This window comes from Tachysurus vachellii, chromosome 6, assembly GCF_030014155.1.
Source record: "Tachysurus vachellii isolate PV-2020 chromosome 6, HZAU_Pvac_v1, whole genome shotgun sequence".
NCBI classification, from domain to species: Eukaryota; Metazoa; Chordata; class Actinopteri; order Siluriformes; family Bagridae; genus Tachysurus; species Tachysurus vachellii.
The window spans coordinates 2,752,917-2,780,175 of NC_083465.1; the positions used below are offsets into that span (position 1 = coordinate 2,752,917).

General features: G+C 39.5%; 1 protein-coding gene across 1 annotated transcript; it reads left to right on the forward strand.

The window, feature by feature from the left end:
* Positions 1–17,995: 17,995 nt before the first annotated feature.
* LOC132846934 (hyaluronan-binding protein 2-like) lies at positions 17,996–26,814 on the forward strand. Its single transcript, XM_060871746.1, has 13 exons — positions 17,996–18,155; positions 18,244–18,349; positions 18,836–18,925; positions 20,656–20,763; positions 20,874–20,990; positions 21,602–21,712; positions 21,797–21,968; positions 22,073–22,164; positions 22,788–23,325; positions 25,011–25,153; positions 25,707–25,841; positions 25,924–26,069; positions 26,368–26,814. The coding sequence occupies exons 1-13, from the start codon at positions 18,093–18,095 to the stop codon at positions 26,533–26,535; spliced, it is 1,989 nt and encodes a 662-aa protein (XP_060727729.1). The 5' UTR covers positions 17,996–18,092; the 3' UTR covers positions 26,536–26,814.
* The last annotated feature ends 445 nt before the right edge of the window (positions 26,815–27,259 follow it).

Here is a 27,259-nt window from a genome sequence, read left to right on the forward strand (position 1 = left end):
CTTTTTTCCCCATAGACTCCCATTATAAACTTTGGAGGTTTATAACTTGGCAAGCTTTCGAACTATCTACACCAAACTCGGCCAGCTCCTTTAGGGTGATACTCTGAACAAACTTTTAAATTGGTGTACCGACTGGCCTTCGGGTTGTCCCGCAGCCCCACCCCCAATATATGCAAAATAAAAAAAATTGCACAACATGGACATGTGACATATCAAAACAATCAGCCCAATGTGGGGAACTTCCTCAGGAGTATTTGGATGATGTCACATGCTTGTCTCCGCTTACCTCCAAATGTTTTGGCAACCTAACTTTCTGTCCACTTGCCTCCAAAAGCAACACTAATCCTTATGTCCACTTGCCTCCTAAAAGCACCATCCGTTGCGAATACTTGCATCGTCAAAGCCAATATCAAAGTTTGTCACGACGAACTTTACAAATCTAGTTTAACTTTGCTGATGGTCTGTCAGTTCTGTAATTTTCATCTGCTTACTTCAGAGGATTTTCTGCCTTCGTGTCATGTCGTCAGTTCAGGTTCACCTACTCTGGTCATTTCATTCTTCTTGTTCAAAAGCAATACTAAAATGTTAAACATTTTTAAAATTTGGCAATACTAAAATTTTATTATGTTCATGCAACTGAAAGGAACAAATTCGTTCCTCTCTTTTTTCCACAAATGAAAACATTCCCACAAAAAAACACTGAAGTATTTCGAAATACACTCCATAAACTTTAACACACAGAAACATTTTCCATATGAAGAATACACTAATAAACAATAAAGTTTTGGAAGGAGCGCATAATCGACACCTTCTGACCAGTCAGAATCACAATGACACTATGGCATTAAAAAGCAGGAGATTTGTAATGGCTCTGGGTTAAAATTAAGGCTCTAGGTTATCAATCAAAGACACCAGAACAATGGTTTGGGCTCACGACCAAGAATTTTTATTTGTTCTTAATTTGTTTTCTTATTGGCTAATTAGCAATGTGTGTATTATAAATTGTTCAGTATTATTTAAAAAATGAACAGTTAAGGGAAAAAAAAAACTGGCAAAATTTTCAAGTACCTAAAATCTAGATCAGTTAAAGGTGAGGTGCACGATGTTTCAAAAATGCTTCAGAAAACTGAATCGGGCCGACAAACAAAACAAACGTGTAGCCAATGAGCAGAAAGGGGCGTGTCTTGTCAATATGTGGCAGAGAGAGTGTTCAGTGCGCACGTGTGACATTAGCCTCTGCCGTTACCTCTGCCTCAGGTTCTAGGTGTTGAACATCGTCTTCCGCGTGAAACGGAGCTAAACCTTTCATGGTACAACACACAGTACAACAAAAACACATTTGTATTACCATAGTATTACTCATCGTGTTCATTTATTGATAAAAAATATCCCCTCGGCCAGCCGCCCTAGCAGGTTCCGCCATTATAGTTGGGTTACGTACGTATGTGTGGGCGGAGCTATCAAAACAGGGGTGACACCCATTTGGGTTAGGGGCGTGTTTGTTTTGGTGATTTCAAATGTCAACATTGGCTTTCAAACATCGTGCACCGCACCTTTAATTCATGTTTGGTGGGAGATGTTTGCTTTTTTGTTCTTTCTGTAAAGATTAATCCTAAATCTTTATAAATAACTTAAAAAATGTCAGCTATAAGCCCTATTTTGAAAATGGAAGTATTTTATCATTTGGATGATCAAGTCTTCAAACTTCAGGAGGCGGAGTTTAGGTCGTACTGTACAAACGATAACAAACAAAATGTTCGTTTTTCCTGCATGCACTCATAAGGTTACAGTGTTGATCTACACATTGAAGTTTTGTTCCTTTTTATAAAAGACACTAAGTCACACTGTGTCCTAAACCAAATCACTGAAGAAATGGAGGCAGTCTGAGGCAGATTTTAGTTATACAATACATTTTGGATAAGACAGATGTGCCTGATTCCCAACTGGAATGACTGTAAAGATTACATGAGGTGTGTTCTTTTATAAAGGAAAACAGAGGTAGAGTACGTAATAAACTAGAAACTCATTCTACATGCCATCTGTAGCACCATTAATGACACCACTGATGATAAACACCACCCATAAGTGTACGGCTCTGAGACACACACACACACACACACGCAGAGTCTAAACAACAGCGTTCACAGCACTCCGAGATCCCTTTACGACATGCGGCAAGAAAAAATCTGTGATAAAAGTTTAATCGAGCCGTTGTAAAGATGCAAGAGTGGAGAGTTCGACTCCAAAGCGAATGTAATTATTACGTGTCAAAATATATAAAAAAAAATAACAGCTACAGACTAGAGCAAGAAAACAACCGATAAATCATGTGTGTTAAATCAGCGTTTGGGTTTAAAAGTGAAGGAGTTACAGGAGTTACATAAATTCTTAACAACTTAACAAATAAATATAAAGCATCGTGCTCTTTAAAAATTCCCTAATAAATAAAGCGATGGATTTTATTATTAAAGGTTTCTAGATATATAACAGATTATTATTATTAGTAGTAGTAGTATCAATTCACTTTAAGGGTGCCAATAATTATGGGTCTGAGTATTGTAAAATCAGGTGACTAAAACTCATACTGATGTATACAACCATATGCATCTGTGCTTTGTCGTGTCATCCATAATTTCTTGACTTTAACCGTCTACAGAGCGTTGTTTGTATTCGTATGCGTTTTACACGTCTGCTTTAAAGCCGTCGCTTTTTCTTACAAGCAACACGTACAACAAGGGCATTAATATGTAAATGTGCCATTTAGCCCCCAGGCTCTCGAGCACAAACAGAATAAAAAGTGTGCCCAGTTTGCAAATGACCCTCCTGAGCACGGTGCTAATTGAGGCAGTGTTTAACTAAAAAAGCATAAACACACACTTTGTCTTAGAGACGAAAGCGAGAATAGAAATAGAGCAAAGGGCCGTGAAAACAGGAAAAATTTGCCACAGGATGCGTCCATTCCAAATTATTTGTATAGTGCTATAAACATTGGACAAACAGCTTTTCAGAAATGTACACATTCAGGGCATTTTATAAAATAAATGTATTCCCTTAAATGTTAAGCTGTTATTGATGTGACCCAGTAGTATGTTTTAATTTATCCTCTTCATTGATTTGTGACAGGGGGGTACGGTGGCTTAGTGGTTAGCACGTTCGCCTCACACCTCCAGGGTTGGGGGTTCGATTCCCGCCTCCGCCTTGTGTGTGTGGAGTTTGCATGTTCTCCCCGTGCCTCGGGGGTTTCCTCTGGGTACTCCGGTTTCCTCCCCCGGTCCAAAGACATGCATGGTAAGTTGATTGGCATCTCTGGAAAATTGTCCTTAGTGTGTGATTGCGTGAGTGAATGAGCGTGTGTGTGTGCCCTGTGATGGGTTGGCACTCCGTCCAGGGTGTATCCTGCCTTGATGCCCGATGACGCCTGAGATAGGCACAGGCTCCCCGTGACCCGAGGTAGTTCGGATAAGCGGTAGAAAATGAATGAATGAATGAATTAATTAATGATTCGTGACCTGAGGATGCAGCCGTGTCATCGGTTACTCCATAGGGGTAAAAAGCATTCAGAAACAAAACACAATGATCTGTGTCACTTTGTGTCACAAACACGTTTACATCTGTCTGTTTGCAGGCACAAGATGATACAGTTCTCTGCAAGGAATTTAGCAATTTTGGGAAATTTCCAGTCGATTTGAAGGATCGATCCGGAACGCTTCTGGAGTCACCATTCGATCAGATGATTGATCTCAGTCGTGTTTGGTTTTGTGTGTCATGTTCATACTAAATTAAACCATCGGACCAAAAAGGAGTCGTACATTTTACAAAACTGTCCACAAACGCAGTCAATCAGACATCGATCGATCATCGAGACCTTATGTCACGTTTTATAACATAGCTTAAGGGACTTCTATTTTATTCAAAATCTAAACAAATATTCATATCTAAAGATTCATATGCAGAATTAAATTTGCTTTTATAAACAGTATTTTCCTACATAATCTAATTTTAAAATGATCTTTTGCTATTGTTATCAATGTAATCCTGGACATTGTGGTCAAGTCAATAGCAAAGACCTGTAACCCGGTACGAGGGGGATTCGGAAACGTACGCAAGCGATCGTAAGGGAACGACGTTCGAAAACAATGTGAGAAGAAAGCAGCAATGTGAATCTCATTTCTCATACAGCCATGATTTATCTGATATGCGTTTCATTTCCTAACAGGATATTGCCTCACCTCTTATCAAGAACAGCTCCAAAGGATAACAACAAAAAGGGAGACGGTGCCTAAAAAAACAAGGGTGCACGTTGTGTGTGTGTGTGTGTGTGTGTGTGTACTGTAAAGAGAAGGGAAATCAACACCGGTTTAACAGCAGACTTAATGAAATGTGTTTTTGTATCAAGGCGCTCTGAGTTCCTCGGTCTGGTTCAAACATAATAAAAAAACACCAGGCCTGTGTGGTGAACATGCCAACATGCCAGTTTAGTGCATTTTAGGGGAAGTGTTAAAATTTTAATTAGAGTTCATTTTCCCTGAATCTAATTAGAAGTCTGAGAGTAGGGGGAAATGTTGGTTGATGGGCATTAAACACAAATGAAAGCTGCTTGTTTTGGTGGCTGAATTTAATTTGCCCATGCAGAAATGGTTGCAGGCACTCAGACCGTCTTCAGCTAAAAGACGTAGGAAAGCAGAAAAAGGAGAGAAAAGCAGGCTGTGTGTGACAGGTGGGTCTAATTACTCAAGCAACTAGAACAGGAACAAGCTATTAACACTGCAAATAAATAAAGAAGTGAAACGTTCTCTCGAGAGAGACTCTTATTTCTTGAAAATGGACCGCTGCCAAATTTATTCCGAAATGAGTTGCTGTTTAATTTTAATATGCTGTAGATAATTAAAATGATGCAGGTTGCAAAAGCAAAGATCGTGCGGATGCATTGATTTTTTGCATTTGCGATAATAGAGAATACTAAAAGAACGTTCCCAGGTTCCCCGATCGGGTGCACGTACGAGGTTATTTGTTTACGTATATAAGAAAATTAATTGACAGGATATGCAATGAATATAGGGTTCATAAAACATGCAGATAAATCTAAAAATCCTCTAAAAAAAAAAAAACACGAGGTTGTGTGTCATCGTGTAGCTTCTCCAGGTTGTATAAGGTTAACTTTATCCTTTAATCCTAGATAATCACCAGAGTTCCTTTTCATTTGGAACTAGCGCTGACTTGTGAGATCTGAACAAATATGCTACAGAGAAAAATGACTGAATGAAAACAGCAATTACTGTAAACAATGTTATAAATAACTTCATGACTTTGTAAGAAGGTCTCAGAGCATGCGCAAAAATAATCATCCGGGTGCTTCTCACCACCGCTGGTACTGTAGCTACAGTTTAAAGGGTCTATAGAACCAAATTTACAGTCGATAACCAACCAGTGTTACAATAAGAACGTTGTTAGCAAACCTCAAGTATATTTTTCACAACATTCAATTACAGCCTAAACTTCATGGAATACGTCATTATGATTTTTAACGACTTAAATTAGAAAAACTACGACACTAAAGAATAAATCTCATCTAACATTATGCATTAGGAAAATGTTTTTCTATCTGATTCAAATGCTATAAACACACTCGATTATTTTGTTCTGATTAGCAATACAGAAGCCCTTCCAGTAAGCCTTGCTGCTGTTGATTACAAAATAGCCTAATTATGCTGCTTAATGAATTGAGTAAGTGGCTTGGACTTTGGGACAGTGTTCCAGAGGTCAAGATAGATGTGATTTGGGCCTGCAGATCTTACAGGGTTGCCAAATATTCGGGCAAAAGCTTACACTTACGTAGTACAGTGCATGGAGGGATACCACAACCCAGCAAAAGCTACATTTTTAAAATCAAACTTGAACCAAAGCATACGGAATCCGTCCAAGCAATTACACACAAATCAGACCAGGAAAGCTCTTGGACCCCTGACCACTGAAACATGATGGTGAAACGTAGCATATGTGAAGACAGATGGCTTAAAACATCAGATTTAATCTTCTCAAGTCAATTAATCAATATTGGATCACTTGTGTTAACATTACTCCTCCTTTCCTTCACCTCCTTTCATCACCGTAGCTCTGGCTTCGTCCTGCCTGTGCGAGCAAATTGTTTATGTGCTCCAAAAGAACATCACTAAAAGATAAAAGAGCGCACTCCATCTGCTTCATCAGCGTTCTGCTGTTTTTATAACGATAGCTAAACGTTTCTCTAAACGTAAATCTCTAAATCACACGCTTATAATCCTCGTAAAGCCGCACCCTTTAAAACGCACTCTTGACCGCCGAAGGCAACACGCACTCGTTTAAAAATGCAGGTGAAGTGCTCTTTTTTCAGCGACGGTCTGACAGATAGTACTTAAGGTTTAATTAAAACTGGGTAGTGACTGTATAAGTATAGTACATACTTTAAAATCTTCATCGCAATGCTGCTTTTAAACTGTACGTAAAAAGTCGAAGAACAAACGAAGAACAAATTCTCAATGAAACACTAAGCGGGACACGTGGCGTACAGCTGTTCGTGTTCTCAGTTAGGTGTGTAATGGTGTATCAGTGTGAGAGAGTAATAGTTATACTGTTGACATTGTGATAAACCAGAACATAAAAAAATAAAAAAATAAATAAATAAAAGCATAAAACAGTTGATAAAAAGCTACACGATTTTTTCTTTTGGAACGGCGTCAACGCTTTCTAATTGTTAATTAGCTTGTTTATGGAGTACAGAGTAGTGATGAATTGTGAGTTTACGATAACTACTTGGCGGAATTTCTTGTGGGTGGCAAGAATCTTGGTCGAAGATTTACGCTGACAAATCAAAAAAGACCAAACCAAGGGTGTTAGGCGATAATACTAACTTATGGAACTTACAGTACGAGCACTGCACGATATTCAAAATGTAATGACTTCCGCTTCATTTATTTATTTATTTATTTTTATTTACCACATGATCATGTAAAAGTCACTGTAAACATCATCTCCCCTAATCTTAACTAGTTTGCGATGCACCGCCGACTCCTCAGCAAACAGAAATATAAGAGCAGGAAACCTACAACGGAACGACTCTCCAAGGAGTCAGCCGGCGCTCGAGGTCAGGGGTCACGACTCCACACTTTTCATGGTCTTCCTGCATGTAGAAAAATGGCCTCGGGTATCATATCGTGTACCCGTGTAAGTGGAAGGTGATTGTAGAGGGTTTTGTGTTGAGCGTTAAAGTAATAGGAGAGGAGAAGTTTGCACTTTGGGAGGTCTGCCCCGGTGTCTCTGGATCTTATTACAGACACATGGGTGGCACGGGCTCAACGGCTTTACCCTCTGTATCACAGATGTCTCTGAAAGGTCTGGTATTTACTCGTGCGTCAAGGGTGCATTCCAGCCACGTCGGTGTCTCCAGTATATCTCATTTGCTCACGACATTATTCCTGAAACACTTCATACAAATCTCAGATAAAAAGATCAGTATTTGGGCTTGAATGGGATACCCAAAAGATATTTAAAGACATATTGTCCATAATGTTCTACCTTTTTTGTTTCTTTTTTTTTTTTTTTTTTTAACTGGACTGGATTATAAAGAATCACATTCCGTAAATCACGTCTAACTCTTTATCTATCTAGCGAACTTGAGCTAAGCTGACAGAAAGTTGGAGAGGACTTTAAGAATTATTCCTTCACTGTAGCTCATTTCGATTTAGTGACGTGACATACGGCTAAGTAAGGTGACCCATCCAAAGTGCACACACACACACAGCAGTGAACACACACACACACCATGAACACACACCCGGAGCAGTGGGCAGCCATTTACTGTATGCTGCGGTGCCCGGGGAGCAGTTGGGGGATTCGGTGCCTTGCTCAAGTGCACCTCAGTCGTGGCCAGCCCGAGACTCGAACCCACAACCTTAGGGTTAGGAGTCAGACACCTCTCTAGCCACAACTTCCCAAAGTCATTTGAGATGCTGTATTTATATTTAAATACAGGGCGTTTCAAAAGTCTTTACAGAGTAGGGAAATGAACACTTTTAAGTAACGACACTTATCTAATGTATATACTGTACTCTGTGTAATAGATAACTTCAAACGTACACTTAACACAATTCAACAGGTTTGGCTTCTTTTGGTGGAGGGATCGTGGGTCATCTTTTACTTTCCATGTTCATTCACTAACATTACATTCTTCATTAGTTGACACGAACAAACCGACTACAGACACGTTAATTAACGTGCTTGTGTTCATGTTGGTCAATACAGGCTTATTATTTTAAAAATAATAAATATATATAAACTTTTGTTTAATATGGCTGTCAGTTATTTGGAGTATTTGGTTGACATTTAAAAGAATAATTTATCAGTTAACAAAACCACTTTTTAAAACTTAATGTTATTGGTGATGTATTAGTGCTGAAGAAGCCCAGAAGCTGTCATTAAGTCCACAGTCTCATAATTGCAAACCTTCTCTATTGGTTACACAATGTTTACCAATGTCAAAATTTCTAAATAATGTGCCTGAAGATAATAAAATGAATAATACTCCAGGAGGTTAAGGCTAATAAATCCTGAAATCCAAGCTGTACTAAAAGAACTGTCTAACGTGGAGTGAAATCCACCCTCGGCTCTAAGCAGGTGCTTACATAAATAAGAAAGTAAACTGTGGCAATAAAACCGTAATTGCACTCTACAATGGTGCAATACAAGGTTTTCGTCATGCCACGGCGCACCGACGCCTTTCGAATGAGGTGCAAGGTACCAATTAATAGAGTTGCGTTGCAAACCTTGTCTTTAAATAAAAAATGGTGCCATGTTTCGAAGGTCTTAACCCAAATTAGGGGTCCAGAGTGTAATATATTCTGTAGAAATGCTCCAAAACATACACAGTCTGAACAAAGAGACGAGCTAAAGAGGAAAAAACATTGGCTTTGATTTTGAGATGTCCTGCGTGCGTAGCTGTGTACGTTATGTGTTAAAGTTAGACCAGAGACAGTACCCATATACTGTAATTTAGCTAATGGAGGCTAGTTTTAATTTCCTTCATCATAAACACTTCCTTTGTTACTCTGGGTAAAATTTTCTATAAAAACGATTGATCCCATGAAGTTCTTTTTTTTTTTTTTTTATTGAGCACTTAAGTACAATAATTATAATAATGACAATCATTTTTTCTTATTTAAACGAATTATTATTATTTGCATTGTGCTTCACAAGCAAACAGAAAAGACAAGAAAACAGATCAGCAAAAAGAAGAAAAAACGTCATGATACCACTTTTTTTTTTTTTTTTTACTATAAAGCTTTTTTTTATTTTATTATTATTATTTTTTTTTTATTTCCAAATTCAATTCTATTTTTTTCCGTTTGTTGCAGGATCGCATCGATTTATTAACCTCAGACATCTGAAAAATGCAAAATGTTATTTTAGACTTAAAGGCGGGGTTTGAAAAATGCTTCAGAAAATTGAGTCGGGGCGACAAACAAAACAAACGTGTAGCCAATGAGCAGAAAGGGGCGTGTCATGTCAATATGCGGCGGAGAGAGTGTTCAGTGCGCACGTGTGACATTAGCAGAAAGCGATTGAAACGTTGACATGGCGGATACCTGCCGTTACCTCTGTCTCTGGTTCTAGGTGTTGAACGTCGTCTTCCGCGTGAAACGGAGCTAAACCTTTCACGGTACAACACACAGTACTACAAAAACACATTTGTATTACCATAGTATTACTCATTGTGTTCATTTATTGATAAAAAATATCCCCTCGGCCAGCCGCCCCAGCAGGTTCCGCCTTAATAGTTGCCTGGGTTACGTATGTATGTGTGGGCGGAGCTATCAATGCAGGGGTGACACCCATTTGGGTTAGGGGCGTGTTTGTTTTGGTGATTTCAAATGTCAACATTGGCTTTCGAACATCGTGCACCGCACCTTTAAGACAGGATATTTTTTTTAGTCAAATATAAAATGCTGTGTAGTCAGACGTGTAATGACTGTTTTATATTGTACGGGCCGCTGTAGTCAGGATGAATATTAATGCGACCGCTGTCACCTCGGTAGAACTTTCAGCGATCAACAAACAAATAATTACAGTTTCAAATTTTATGGCAACACTTGGCTATAATGGGGACGTTTGTTTTGTGGGATATAAATGTTCTTCAGGAACATTCTGTGATTTCGGTGAGCACGCTTGACACCAATCCACCTTTAATGGTCTGAAAAAAAATGTTCCCAGGTAAGGAAATAACAGCGCTATTTAAAGCTCTGCATTCGTTTCTCCGCATCACGCTACGAGTTCAGAGCGAGTAGTGATATATAAAACAGATCTCTGTTCGTACGCCGCAAATCATGACGTGACGGGCATGAAAAGCGAGAACGCGTCCGACTACGCTGTGTGCTTTTTTCTTTCTTTGAGAGCATTTTTAGACACAATAAGAAGGCAGAGAGGAAAAGATAGAGCAGGAAGAAAGACTACTAGGGTTGAGAGCAGGGTTTTTAACTTTAAGTGCAAAAAAGCTTTAAGTGCAAAGCTAAAACATGCTGAAGAACAAGACTCGAGCGTGAGGCTGACAGAGAGGAGAAGAAGAAGAATGAGATGTCAGGAACAGATGAACAGAAGACAGAGAATAGCGAGGGAAATAGATAGGAGTCGCAGATCATTATCAGCGAGTTTTACAGCATCTTCGGATTCAGGAGCAGCCACTTTGGGATCAGACACTCTGTTACAGGGAGCTTCGAGTTCGCACTTTAATTTTGTTTAGCAAGGATTAAAAAATATGCAAGAGATTTAGCCACTTTTCTAGCTTTGCCATTCATTTTACTATTAACACGTGTTTGAAGTGTTTTTAACTTAAATATAATTACTAAAACCAAACATTATGTTTATACTGCACCTCTACATATTATACCATGCTGATATGTGTGAGTGCGTGTGTGTGGGTGGGGGTTCGGGGGCAGACTACCAGATTTGACCTCGAGTAAACCACAACGTGGAATCTGATTGCTCAGTTTTATTATATTAATATAATAAATATAAGTAGAGAAGAGAAGAGGGGGAGTGAAGCGACTGAGTGAAAGGCAAGCAAAGAAAAGGAGAGGGATGGACCGTGGGTAAAAGAGTAAAAGTGAAGTAAGTAAAATAAGGATTTAAAAAAAAAAAAAAAAAAAAAGTATAATAAAAAGAGAAGAGGAGAAACCGAGTAGAGGTGAAAATTGAGTGAAAGATAGAAAGAAGACTAAGGGTGATGTAAGAAGCAGAAAGACAGAGAGAAAGAGAGGAAAAAGAAGAATGGCGGAAAAAGGGAGCAAAAAGGCAAGGGGGGTGGGGGTGGATTGGGAGGCAAAAAGCAAAATAAATCATAGCTTTAGCCACAATGCAGTGTTTTTTGTCACGTTTTTCAACAGCCGCCAGCCAAGTAAGTGGATGTGTGTGTGTGTGTGTGTGTGTGTGTGTGTTGACAGGAAGGAAAGTGGAGAAAGGCAGATCGGAAAGTAAAAATATGAGCTGCACCTGTAAAGACTGATGACAAATGAGTAAGTCATTGAGTATTGAGTCTGGCTAGAAGAGCAGAGCTGCTGTAAAGCTATCCTGCAGTGCCATCTACTGTTTCAATTCAACACACACACACACACACACACACACACACACACACACACACACACACACACACCACTTGTGACTTACCCTACAATATGTGATTATAAAAATCTGAGGAATAACAATCAGTCTCCGTATACATCGTGACAACGATAACATATTCGTTCAAGGCACGAATCCATACGTATGCACCGTTCTGTGCTATTGCATAGTATAAATAGTGTAAAATAGAGACGTGTGTTCACACTGAAAATTCCACTAAGGAAAAAAAAGTGCATTTCAGGTGTATTCAGAGGTGCAGGGCTACCAGGTGCTTAAGGTGGATGCTGAAAAAATCCAAGATGGCGACAACACTCCAGTGGACAAGATCTTACAGATGTCTATTAAATTAGTTTAAACTGCGTGATTAAAATGATTTTTTTTTTTTTCATTTGAGATGATGCTTAATTAAAATGATGCTTGTCTTTTAAAATTCATACATTAAAGATAAAGTAGGGATGTAGTAGCTCAGTGGTTGACTTGCTGGACTACTGATCGGAAGGTCATGGGTTTGAGTCCCAGGTCCACAAAGCTGGATAAGGGTGTCTTCTAAATGCCGTAAACGTAAATGTAAATAAAGTACACAGTGCATAATGTGTAGTTTGGGATACAGCTTAAATTTAGAAGAAAACCCCTCCAGGAAGGACGCTGGTGATGTCTGGTTTAGAATTTTTAAACTTATTAAATATGCTATCATCAAGAAAAAAAGGCTTTAAAATAGAGCTCTAGTGGTGAAACTAATATAATACTGTAGTACTGTTTTACTTGACAACAGTGTGAAATTAAACCAGGGAATTATACACAGTCTATGCATGGAATTTTACTAAAAAATAAAAATACCCCGTTCAGTGTTTCTTTAAAATTAAATGCATATTAAAATATTATAAATGCAATGTGTGTGTGTGTGTGTGTGTGTGTTGTCAATACAGGTTGTACTCTTACCTCAGACCAAACGTTTTCCGGATCTATAGCAACCCTAAAAGAAAAATTAAATAAATAAGTAAATAAACGAATCATATAGAGAACTTGAACCAACCATCTAAACTAGATGCATCCTTGAATCAATCCCTGAATGAGGTTTTGTCAAGAATGTTATTACAGGAGCACAATAAATTGCATCATAACCATTGATGTGGAGAACACACACACACACACACACACACACACATAGAGAGAGTATAACAATACAATCTCTAAGACTAACTGACTTTTTTTTTTTTACTAACTGACAGTTTTGTGTTTTTGCTCATAAACACACCCACACCCATACCCCCCACGCCCCCCCCCCCACACACACACACACCCCACAAAAAAAACACCTCCTGACTGAATAAATGGCTTAATAATAAACACCAAATTTACCTCAAATCTTGGTCTGATGAAAGCATGTATGCTGATGCTGAAGCTGGGAGTTATAAAGTAGTTTACTTAACAAATTATGGTTGATATTTTTCTTTTTCTCTTCATATTTGCGCCTTAGCTAAACTAAGACAAGCTAAACTAAGCTAAGCTAACCTACCCTAAGCTAAACTAACCTAAGCTAAACTAAGCTAAACTAACCTAAGCTAAGCTAACCTACCCTAAGCTAATCTAAGCTAAGCTAAGCTAAACTAAATAAAACTCATAGATATCTATGAATTAAGCTAAATTAAGCCATTTATTCAGTCAGGAGGTGTTTTTTTTTGTGGGGTGGGGTGTGTGTGTGTGGTGTGTGTGTGTGGGTGTGTTTATGAGCTAAACTGAGCTAAACTAAACTAAGCTAAGCTAACCTAAGCTAAATTAAGCTAAGCTAAGCTACATGTAAGCTAAACTAGCTTGACTAAAATGGACTTGTGAAACAAGACAGAAATGATGGAAATATGATAATTCCAGCAACAGTATCCAAATATTTGACTATATAAATATATTTATTTTATATAAAACTTAGTAAACAAGCTTTAGGACAAATTTGTGAAAATGTTTACCACAGATTTTTTTTCCAGAACAATCGCCAGCGGGCCTTCGCCTGCGGTAACCATAGCAACGCCCTAACTGACTTGTTCTGACTTGTATTTTTGCCCTCGTGCTTATTTAGAGAGAGACGTCACACTGTGTATAAGGTAACGAACCCTTCACTAATTCACATACAGAGAATCCTGCTTGGAAGAAACGCCTGCCAGCAGCACCCTCTGGTGGTCTGTCAGGGAACTGTCCCAGAAGCTCCTCACATAACAATTGAATACATGTGTGTAATTCATTCATTCATTCATTCATTTTCTACCACTTATCCGAACTACCTCGGGTCACGGGGAGCCTGTGCCTATCTCAGGCGTCATCGGGCATCAAGGCAGGATACACCCTGGACAGAGTGCCAACCCATCGCAGGGCACACACACACTCATTCACTCACGCAATCACACACTACGGGCAATTTTCCAGAGATGCCAATCAACCTACCATGCATGTCTTTGGACCGGGGGAGGAAACCGGAGTACCCAGAGGAAACCCCCGAGGCACGGAGAGAACATGCAAACATGCATCCACACACACAAGGCGGAGGCGGGAATCGAACCCCCAACCCTGGAGGTGTGAGGCGAACGTGCTAACCACTAAGCCACCGTTAACCCCCATAAAGAACATTGAGATATAATATTGCAAATGCATGACGATTATGAATTATTTATTATACTATTTGTTGAGAGAATGTATTTATCTACGGATTCCCCCCTTTTTTTTCTTTTATTTGAAACTTCTGTAAAATTGATATAAAATGAATATTAAAATGATGTTGTGTGTAAATAACCTGAGCTATATGAAGACACGCGCTGATCCCTTTGTATAAAACAGGTTGTCATTATGGACATCATTAACCAGAGATATAAGCAAAAGCATGCATTAAGTGAGACTCGATGTCCCTTTGTCTCACTTTGTCCTTTACCGTTGAAGACGATTCGTGAGACGTTATCAGCATCCTAATTCCTGTGTCCTTCAGCTCACTGTAATGCATGTGGAGAAATCTACCCCCCCCCCCCCATCCACTCATTTACAACCTAATTAAGGCATCCTAATTAAAGCAGTGTCCGCTCACCACGCATCACTGTGATGCACAGAGGAGAGGAAGAAGAACTAAGATGGTGAGAAACTACATTGTCTGATCAATTGTCTGAAATGCATCTGTCTCCAATTTTGAGGCCTCCGGTAAACAACCACATACACACAACACACCTAACACCTCCTTGTTACAGTCATCACATCCACGTGCAAATAATGTGCACGTTATACCACACACACCGGCTCTCAACAACACGGCAGCTGATCATCGATTACAACAGCAGACTGGATTAAGGTGGATTAAATTTAGAGTAAATTTCCCTACTTTGGATCTATTAAGTGAATCACTATGACTATGGAAAGCAAAAGGGGTCACATAGAAACAACCACGGTGGCAGAGAAGTGCAAAACAAATTAACAAATGTGTTAATGTTAAATTGTTAATGTGTTTTCGGATTTGTTAATTTGTTTTCGGATTTGTTAATGTGTTTTCGGATTTGTTAATGTGTTTTCGGATTTGTTAATGTGTTTTCGGATTTGTTAATGTGTTTTCGGATTTGTTAATTTGTTTTCGGATTTGTTTGTGTTTTCGGATTTGTTAATTTGTTTTCGGATTTGTTAATGTGTTTTCGGATTTGTTAATGTGTTTTCGGATTTGTTAATTTTTTTCAGATTTGTTAATGTGTTTTTGTATTTATTAATTTGTTTTCGGATTTGTTAATGTGTTTTTGGATTTGTTAATGTGTTTTCAGATTTGTTAATGTGTTTTCAGATTTGTTAATTTGTTTTCGGATTTGTTAATTTGTTTTCGGATTTGTTAATGTGTTTTCGGATTTGTTAATTTGTTTTCAGATTTGTTCATTTGTTTTCGATTTGTTAATGTGTTTTCGGATTTGTTCATTTGTTTTCGGATTTGTTAATGTGTTTTCAGATTTGTTAATTTGTTTTCGGATTTGTTAATTTGTTTTCGGATTTGTTAATGTGTTTTCGGATTTGTTAATTTGTTTTCGGATTTGTTAATTTGTTTTCGGATTTGTTTGTGTTTTCGGATTTGTTAATTTGTTTTCGGATTTGTTAATTTGTTTTCGGATTTGTTTGTGTTTTCGGGATTTGTTAATTTGTTTCCGGATTTGTTAATGTGTTTTCGGATTTGTTAATGTGTTTTCGGATTTGTTAATTTGTTTTCGGATTTCTTACATTTTTCTTCGGATTTGTTAATGTGTTTTCGGATTTGTTAATGTGTTTTCGGATTTGTTAATGTGTTTTTGTATTTATTAATTTGTTTTCGGATTTGTTAATGTGTTTTTGTATTTATTAATTTGTTTTCGGATTTGTTAATGTGTTTTCGGATTTGTTAATGTGTTTTCGGATTTGTTAATGTGTTTTTGGATTTGTTAATTTGTTTTCGGATTTGTTAATGTGTTTTTGGATTTGTTAATTTGTTTTCGGATTTGTTAATGTGTTTTTGGATTTGTTAATTTGTTTTCGGATTTGTTAATGTGTTTTTGGATTTGTTAATTTGTTTTCGGATTTGTTAATGTGTTTTCGGATTTGTTAATGTGTTTTCGATTTGTTAATTTGTTTTCGGATTTGTTAATGTGTTTTCGGATTTATTAATGTGTTTTCAGATTTGTTAATTTGTTTTCGGATTTGTTAATGTGTTTTCAGATTTGTTAATTTGTTTTGCACTTCTCAGCCACCGTAAACAACAGAAAGTTTTGGTGAAAATTAAGAAATCTGTCTGAGGATGAAAATGTTACCATAGTGTGGTGGGTTAAAATGTTTGCACTCTTTGTTAAAGGTATATGTTCAAATGTTCTGTTGCTAGCACCCTTGTTGTGGTCTGCTACTGTTTGTACCACCATGATTCTGGAAGAACGAATAATTTGCTCATATTATATTATTATAATTAGCGACGCAAAGAAGGCCGGCTCTCGTCTCTACTCGTCTCTTTCGGCTCTGCTATTTTTCTCAACAGAACACAACGGTTTATGGAAAATGAGCATCGGTGGCTCAGTGGTAGAAGGACCTGGTTCGATTCAACAGGGTTTCTTTTGTACTGAAAGCCAAAAAGCCCATGGAGAAACAATATGCAGTAAAAACTAGCCTGAAATGTTCATTCATTCATTCATTCATCTTCTACCGCTTATCCGAACTACCTCGGGTCACGGGGAGCCTGTGCCTATCTCAGGCGTCATCAGGCATCAAGGCAGGATACACCCTGGACGGAGTGCCAACCCATCACAGGGCACACACACACACTCTTATTCACTCACGCACTCACACACTACGGACAATTTTCCAGAGATGCCAATCAACCTACCATGCATGTCTTTGGACCTTTGGGTTTGTGGCACATATCTGCAGTCAAACAAGAGTGAGATTTAAAATATGATGTTAAAGAATATATCAAACAGTACTAGACACTTATTTACAATGCATTGGAGAGATACTTAAAGGGATACTTACAGTACAAACCTCCAAAGTGGAGAAGCTCTGCCCACAATTCACACCTTAACGGAGACTGAAACTACTCCTGATTAATCAGCTGAGAGAACTATTACTAAGTATCTATCCTTGAAACTAGGTGTTGCAGTGACACCCAGGCAACATCTGTGCCATGCCTCGGTTTGCCAGAGGTTGCCAGATGTTCTCACATATGGCATTGATGCCCGAGGTGAAGATCAGAGACGTAGGATACAAAATAATATCATATTTACAGTATAAGCTGATGGCATAGACATAATAATACATAAAAGCCCTCATCACTCCTCGCACTGCACCCCGCACCCTCCGATCTACCACCACTGCTCGACGGGTTCCACCATCTCTCAGGGTAAGAGGCGAGTATACTACAAGACTCTTCTCTGTTCTGGCACCGAGGTGGTGGAACGGACTTCCCCTAGAGGTCACTGGCTATTTTCAAGCGGCGGTTGAAGACCTACTTATTCAGGAAACATTTCAACTAGCACTTCTTTCCTTATCTTTTGCATTTAAAAAAAAAAAAAACTCAACCTTTGTCACTTTTTCATTGTAACTTTGAACGAATGTTTTAAACTCATGGTATACTTAAGTACATCTTAAGTATGTGACCTAGTGAGCCAGCATTAATGATTCAATGTTAGAGAATTAAGCACTTACTGTATGTACGTCACTTATTATCAAATGTAAATAATAATATATACATAATTATGTCTTGCTTTGAACGTTTTTTTTTCTCTGTGTTGGTTTGAAATCTGCAGGAATTTTTTTAGGTCAATTCAGGGGGCAAAGTGTGCCTCAGAATAAACACTGTCCTGTTGTGTCAGCAAGGCCCATGTACACACACACACACACACACAGAGGACCTTGACCTTCCTCCGATTCAGCTAGAAGACTAGAGAGTATCGCTCTCTGTTTTTTTTTCACCAACAGCCACAATGAAGCTCAAGCTGCTCCTGCTGCTTCTTGTCTTCCTCTGTACCTTCATCATACCTGCACAGGTGAGGTTTAAACTGCATTGTGCTCACTTTATCTTACAGGATGTAATATTTGCGGTCACATACAGTAACAAATTTTCATGTCAATCAGTTGTCAAAACATGAAAACCATCCAAAGCATGAAAAAGAGCATAAGAAGGAGAAACCAGGAGAGAGACATGGCAATAAACACGGAAAGCGACGGGGGAGAGTAGAGGGTAGGAGAAAGTACATGTTTCTCATTTCTTATGTTTTTAGACTATGTAGGCTTTCATGCACCTTTATTAATTTATAGAATTGTATTTAAAAATCAAAGAATCGTCTAAGAATCCCGTGTGAATTAAATACTAAAATACTACATTAAAAAAATAAAAAAAATAAAAAAAAAAAAAAAAAAACACAACAAATGAAATGAACCACATAAAAAACAACGCACACATGAACCAGTTCAGTGGGAAGATTTCTGATGTTCAAATATTTTAATATGTCTGTTAAAAAAATAAATAAAATAATGTGTGTAATGAAACGTATAAAAAAAAAACCCGAATGGTGAAATTAAAAATGATAAAACGGTGAAAATTTTAAATATAATAAGAAGCATTATTGTTCTGTAGAAGAAGAAATGAGATCGTTCTTTCTTCACACAAACTCAGCATTAAAACCCTTAAAATTGAAGACATTTACAACATTACTCTTTTTTAAAGACCTGCTGGCCGACTACGATAATGAGAGCAGTGATGATGAGGATGATGAAGACAGGGGCGAATGGCTGTTTCAACTTCAAAATGTCAGAGGTATGAACCAGTGAATGCTGATTGTTCAGTGTTTTTTTTTTGTTTGTTTGTTTGTTTGTTTGTTTTAGTGACTGAAGCTCAGTCAGATCCACCAAAGTGGACCACCAAATATAAACTGTGTGACACTGATACGGTTGTAGGATTGGAGTATTTATTTTTTGATAGCTGTGATACAGCATCCAAACACTGAGGTTTTGTGTAAGACGGGGCAGCAAAGATTGTATTGTCTGCGGAAATGAAGGTCATTTAATGTGGACAAAAAAAGCACCGTTCCTACCCCCCAACTGCAAAAAAAGTAAGATGTTTCCTAGCACTAGCCAGCATTAGTTAGAAGCTTACTTTTTATTCCTTCACTCACTCATTTTCTACCGCTTATCCGAATTACCTCGTGTCACGGGGAGCCTGTAACTATCTCAGGCGTCATCGGGCATCAAGGCAGGATACACCCTGGACGGAGTGCCAACCCATCAAAGGGCACACACACACTCTCATTCACTCACACACTCACACACTACGGACAATTTTCCAGAGATGCCAATCAACCTACCATGCATGTCTTTGGACCGGGGGAGGAAACCGGAGTACCCGGAGGAAACCCCCGAGGCACGGAGAGAACATGCAAACTCCACACACACAAGGCGGAGGCGGGAATCGAACCCCCAACCCTGGAGGTGTGAGGTGAATGTGCTAACCACTAAGCCACCGTGACCCCCTATTTAAATCTCTAAATGTGAAAAATAAGAGAAGTTTAGAGAGAATTGTAAATCAAGGAAGTAAAATAACAGGGAGGAAGCAGATGTCTACGGCCCAGTTATACTGCAGAGGGGTTTTATTATCAGATGATTCCCACCCATGTATAATGAGTTTGACCTTCAACCCTCGGGTGTTAGGTACAGGATCATTATTAGTAAAACAAATAGGTTCAAACATTCATTTGTTCCATCAGCTGTTAAACTTTTAAATACAAGGTAAATTTTTTTAATTCTTTGTAAATTGTGTGAATGTGTTGTTTTCTTTATGTTCTTGTGATATGCCTTCAGGAAATGAAATAAACTTGAACTTGAACTTGATCCCTGGAGCAGGGAGGGTTAAGGGCCTTGCTCAAGGGCCTAAAAATGGGAGCGTGGCAGTGTTGGGGCTTGATCGCTGATCCTCCAAGCAAACCCAGTGCCTTACCTTCTTAAACCACCACTGCTCCTTGCTGTTGGTTGGGGGGTTATAACATGGCTACAAAGTGCAAATCATTGTTTGTGTATATTGTGAAATATTCATGCACACACAGTAGTTTGGAGAGAGGAAACTACACCACAGATGCACACCTGACTGAGACATGGGATACAGCGAGGCTCATCATGTTGTACAAATTCTGCACCACACACGGCGTGAGGCTCAATGGAAACTTCGGCCTCAAACCAATTCGCTTTCGGATCACGACCCGCTTTAAAATCTGCTTCAACATCTGATCAAATGTAGAATTATCATCTTGTGAGGAATGGAATTCAGCATCGGTAATTTGCTTGCTCCTAAAGACGACATGGAGTGAGGTGTAATTAGCCATGTGAACCTCCATGTGATGCCATGTGATTAGCCATGTGATGACCTCATTGAGTTGAGTCGGAGTTGCTACAACTCCAAGCGTACCCTAGCATCCCAAAGATATTGTATTTAATATGATCCGGTCTTGTCTTACGTACATCGCTTCATTTGTCTTTCACCTCTGGTCATTTTAGGGACCTGCAGCCCAAATCCATGCCTCAACAACGGAGTGTGTGAAGAAAAGAAAGGCAGATACAAGTGCAAGTGTCCCAAACCTTTTAAAGGCAGGAGATGTGAGAAAAGTAAGAAATCATCTCACATGACCCCCAAAAACAATACAAAGTGAATAATTAAATGATTAAATATATCATTGATTTTATGTATTTTTTAAGAAGAATATTTTTGTTTACAGGTAAAAAGGCATGCAAGAATGACACATGTGGATACGGTCAGTGTGTTCTTACATCAAGTCCACCTTTCTACGAGTGCAAGTGTAAAGCACCGTTCCTACCCCCCAACTGCAAAAAAAGTAAGATGTTTCCTAGCACTAGCCAGCATTAGTTAGAAGCTTACTTTTTATAAGATGTCAAAAGTTTACACATTACTCCAAAGCATCTGTCTCAACTTTAAACAGGAACAGTATCTACTGTATATACCATCTGAATGTTTTTTTATAAGCTGTATCTAAACCTAAGCCTCAAGGGTTTCCTCCGGGTACTCCGGTTTCCTCCCCCGATCCAAAGACATGCATGGTAGGTTGATTGGCATCTCTGGAAAATTGTCCGTAGTGTGTGATTGCGTGAGTGAATGAGATTGTGTGTGTGTGCCCTGCGATGGGTTGGCACTCCGTCCAGGGTGTATCCTGCCTTGATGCCCGATGACGCCTGAGATAGGCACAGGCTCCCCATGACCCGAGGTAGTTCGGATAAGCGGTAGAAGATGAATAAATGAATGAATGAATGAATGAATGTATGTATCTAAACCCTAAAGATCCTTCACGTACTGTATGTATGAAATAAACCACGTCACAGGAAGTATAATTTAACGTTGCTATAGCAACAGAAAAGTTGATTGTTTTTCCTATACAGTAAATGCTCGTTCCGAAGTGTATTAATCCTCGTCTGTGCTCTTTTACACCAGTTGCCCCATGCGAAAGGAACCCATGTCGAAATGGAGGAACCTGTCAGAAAGACGGTCAAGACTTCGACTGTATCTGCTTGAAAGGTTTTTCTGGAAAATTCTGTCAGGTTGGTAAGTATGTATTTTTCATTTTTCTTATGATTTTATCAACAAGTCAAATGAATCACATTTCTTTTTTCTTTTTTTTTTTTTGAGGCCCGGATGACTGCTATGAAGGAAACGGTGAGTCCTACAGAGGGAGGGTATCAGAGACAGAGGATGGAGAAGATTGTCTTTTCTGGAATTATTATTTTCTCGTGACTAAAGGAACAAACCCCTTCACTACATCTGACGACCATTATGGTTTGGGTCCTCACAACTTATGCAGGTATTAAGCTACACATGGCTTCCCAACTCTTTAGTCTTTCACCATGAGAACCAAATCAACAGACTCCAGTCTTCGAAAGCTTACATGTATCTCTTGAATCACAGAAACCCAGATGGCGATTCAAAGCCATGGTGCTTCATACGATCAGGAAATAAGATAAGATGGGATCATTGTAATGTGAGGAAATGTCCTACTGGTAATTATATGTTTCTCCATTCATACTGTACATTTTCATGATATTAGATTGTCTAATAGTAGAAACACTTGTCAAGAAATATAAACTGAAGATCTGAAGATGTTTCACCACTTAGCCAAGAGGTTTGAACAGCTTAGTAGTTAGCACGTTCGCCTCACACCTCCAGGGTTGGGGGTTCGATTCCCGCCTCCGACTTGTGTGTGTGGAGTTTGCATGTTCTCCCCGTGCCTCGGGGGTTTCCTCCGGGTACTCCGGTTTCCTCCCCCGGTCCAAAGACATGCATGGTAGGTTGATTGGCATCTCTGGAAAATTGTCCGTAGTGTGTGATTGCGTGAGTGAATGAGAGTATGTGTGTGTGCCCTGTGATGGGTTGGCACTCCGTCCAGGGTGTATCCTGCCTTGATGCCCAATGACGCCTGAGATAGGCACAGGCTCCCCGTGACCCGAGGTAGATCGGATAAGCGATAGAAAATGAGTGAGAGAGAGAGTGAGGAAACTCTTACTTATAGTTTCCACCAGAGGGACACCCTGTAAAATATATGTTAAAAATTTTCCATGTTCAATACAAGACTGTTCAAATAACTCAGATGATCAGAAACCTTCTTTTTGTTGCTTTTTTATAGATCCCACTACCACTGCCTCTCCGACACTGAAGCCCACTATAAACCCCATACTACCGGATTCTTCAGAAAGTCAAATTACTGGAAGCATTACAACAGGATATGGCACTACAACATTATATGACACTGCAGAAACCCCCACAACAGCAATATATGCTGCTGGAAGCACCATAACAGGAAATAATGCCACTGGAAGCCTAATCCATATAGGCGATGATAATGGAGAACCTTCTCCAGTTAGTGAGGCTGATGGAAGTATAGGAAGCACCACACCAAAAACCCACACCCAAGAAATGATTACACAAGCTATGACAGTAAAACCCACCATCCTTCCACTGCAGACACAGTTTACAACATGCGGCAAACCCCAACCAAAAAGCCCAATACATCGTATTTACGGCGGTATTAAGGCACTTCCTGGTGGCCAGCCATGGCAGGCTTCAGTTCAGGTCAGAGCCAAAGGTTCAACTATGCACTTCAGACATGTATGTGGAGGCACTCTCATTAAACCATGCTGGGTGCTGACTGCAGGACATTGTATGTAAGTACTCTCTACTGTGTGCTACATTGACCATTCACAATGTATAAGACATGTTTATCGATTGAGAGATGCCGGCATGTTAAGAAAATCAGGTTGCATTTCCAAAAGATGCATGGTGTCAAGTCAAGTCAAGTCAAGTCAAGAAGCTTTTATTGTCATTTCAACCATATATAGCTGTTGCAGTACACAGTGACATGAGACAACGTTTCTCCAGGATCAGGGTGCTACATAAAACAAAGACAGGGCTATAAGGACTTGTAAGTAGTCTTAGCCACATTAAGTGCAACTGTGCAACCTGGTGCAAACAGTGCAGGACAAGACAGTGCAGGACAAGACAAACGAGACAGACAAGACAGTGCATGACAAGACAAACGAGACAGACAAGACAGTGCAGGAGAAGACAAACGAGACAGACAAGACAGTGCAGGACAAGACAAACGAGACAGACAAGACAGTGCAGGACAAGACAAACCAGACAGACAAGACAGTGCAGGACAAGACAGACAAGACAGTGCAGGACAAGACAAACGAGACAGACAAGACAGTGCAGGACAAGACAGACAAGACAGTGTAGGACAAGACAAACAAGACAGACAAGACAGTGCAGGACAAGACAAACAAGACAGTGCAGGACAAGACAGACAAGACAGTGCAGGGCAAGACAAACAAGACAGACAAGACAGTGCAGGACAAGACAAACAAGACACAACAAGACAGTGCAGGACAAGACAAACAAGACACAACAAGACAGTGCAGGACAAGACAGACAAGACAGTGCAGGACAAGACAGAAAAGACAGACAAGACAGTGCAGGACAAGACAGAAAAGACAGACAAGACAGTGCAGGACAAGACAGAAAAGACAGACAAGACAGTGCAGGACAAGACAGACAAGACAGTGCAAGACAAGACAAACAAGACAGACAAGACAGTGCAGGACAAGACAAACAAGACAGACAAGACAGTGCAGGACAAGACAAACAAGACAGACAAGACAGTGCAGGACAAAAGACAGTGCAGACAAAAAGTTACAAGACAATGCACAAATTACAAAAAAGACAATACACAAAAGACAGTAAACAGAAACAGCGCAGACGGACCAGTGTCAATACTGTATGTAAATACTGTAAGTTCAGACAATATTGCGTGCAGTAATACTAGAATGAACACAGTTTCTTAGCAGCAGGTCCCTGAGATAGTGTATAAGCAGCAACAACTGAAATATTGTACAGTGTGTGCAAAACGACTGAAATGTTAGTCAGAGTGTGCAAAGAGCAAAAAAGTAAAAAAGCATGCAAAACAGGTGTCTTCCTACTATTATGGATGCTACTGTACTTATATCTAAAAATCCACAAAGAACCATCCAAGAAGAGTTCCATTTGTAATGACACGAACGCAAACAGAACTGAACAGTGTACTGTAGCTGCACATCGACCTCTCGGTAGCGTAGTCGCTCTGTTTATGTGTATATGACCTCAGTGCCCTAAAGAATCCAAACACGTCGGGGTAGACAAGGATGGATGAAGGACCAAAGGGTATTTTATCCAAAGGGATCTCGTTAATGATTCCCTAAGTATCGATTTCTTGAGAAATTGTTTATTCAAGTTGGAGCATTTAAAAAAACGCTGGCAAATTTATAGTAATAATATATTTTTTAAGTTTTTCAAAACATGTGTGTTTTTACAGTGACAACACCAAAGATTTCCAGGTCGTTCTGGGAACTATTGATTTGGCGAAGCCTGAGACATCACGGCAAACGCTGGAGGTTGTACAGACCATTGTCCATGAGCAATACAGAGCGACACCTGAGTCGGTTTACAACGACATCGGTGATCACTGTTTACTTATATGTTATTGCCTTTATGTGGTATCACTCACTCACTCACTCACTCGTTTTCTACCGCTTACCCGAACTACCTCGGGTCACGGGGAGCCTGTGCCTATCTCAGGCGTCATCGGGCATCAAGGCAGGATACACCCTGGATGGAGTGCCAACCCATCGCAGGGCACACACACACTCTCATTCGCTCACACACTCACACACTACGGACAATTTTCCAGAGATGCCAATCAACCTACCATGCATGTCTTTGGACCGGGGGAGGAAACCAGAGTACCCGGAGGAAACCCCCGAGGCACGGGGAGAACATGCAAACTCCACACACACAAGGTGGAGGCGGGAATCGAACCCCCAACCCTGGAGGTGTGAGGCGAACGTGCTAACCACTAAGACACCGTGCCCCCCCATGTGGTATCAGTGTATGCTAATATCATATCGTCATATTGTTCTGCTATAAACAAAACTAGATATCTGATATCTTGGCATCTGTTTTCATGACCCAATTATGATCGTGTTACCTTTGTATCTTAATTTATCATCAGCTCTGCTTAGGCTCAAAGCTAAAAATGGCAAGTGTGCAGAGGAGAGCCAGTTTGTAAAGACAGCCTGCTTGCCGGCTGTAGATTTTCATGACGGAACCGAGTGCAGTATCTCTGGATGGGGAGCCACTTCTGAATGTAAGCCAGAGAATCTTCGTGACTCTGAGAAGTACGATCAGAGCACAAAAACAATTAGACTTTCTCCGTCTCTATTTTTTAGCACAACATGGCTCCAGTCAGTTGCTGGATGCTGACGTGTTGCTGATTTCCCAGGACGTTTGCTCCAGCATTAGAGTGTATGGGAAAGACATAGATAACAATATGTTCTGTGCTGGTTACCTGGAGGGTGGTGTGGACTCGTGTCAGGTGAGAAATCATCAGCGTTTCATAATACGATCCACTCTAAGGTCGGGACGGAAGGAACAGTACTGTACTGTATGTTCCTTGTTCATGTATTTATTTGCTTGCTTAGTTTTATCTTTTCTGTCTTTCAAAAAAAACAAAAAACGTCGCTTTATGTGCCGCTCTTATATATTGCAATTAATGAATTTTATCCAGCAACAATAGGAAGCCATCATCATCATAATAATAATAATAAAAGAAAATACTTAATCTCTTTGCCAACACTGTTAATTGCACACTGAACGTCTTTTTATTCTTATAGGGTGACTCTGGAGGGCCTTTGACCTGTGTGGAAAATCAGGTGCACTATATCTACGGCATCGTTAGCTGGGGTGACAAGTGTGGATTGAAGAACAAGCCCGGGGTATATACTCGGGTCACAAACTTTGTGGACTGGATCAACAGGAAAACAGCTACGGCGGGTGTATGAAATCTCGAAGTGTTAGAACAGTGTTGATAAAATAAAGACGGTATTAGGTTTTAAATATGACAAATTAAATTAAATGACAAAAAAATTACGACAAAACTAAAGGGGCTATGTTTTAATTAAATTCTCAGAAGAATGTTCATTGAGAACATTGAGTTGTGAAAGTGAGTTGTCCTTCCAGAAACTGGTTATCGGAACCAAATATAAATAAATAAACAAACAAATAAACAAACAAATAAACAAATAAATAAATAAATAAAAGTCTCAAATAAATGAACCAAATATATTTGTAAAGTGATTTTTTTTTAAGTATTCTGTATTAAAAGTAGCTGTGATTAAAAAAAAATAAAATAAAATAATAATAATAATAATAATAATAATAATAATAATAATAATAATAATAATAATAATAACAAATAAAATCTGGCACGGGGGGCACGGTGGCTTAGTGGTTAGCACGTTCGCCTCACACCTCCAGGGTTGGGGTTCGATTCCCGCCTCCACCTTGTGTGTGTGGAGTTTGCATGTTCTCCCCGTGCCTCGGGGGTTTCCTCCGGGTACTCCGGTTTCCTCCCCCGGTCCAAAGACATGCATGGTAGGTTGATTGGCATCTCTGGAAAATTGTCCGTAGTGTGTGATTGCGTGAGTGAATGAGTGTGTGTGTGTGTGTGTGTGCCCTGCGATGGGTTGGCACTCCGCCCAGGGTGTATCCTGCCTTGACCGGCAC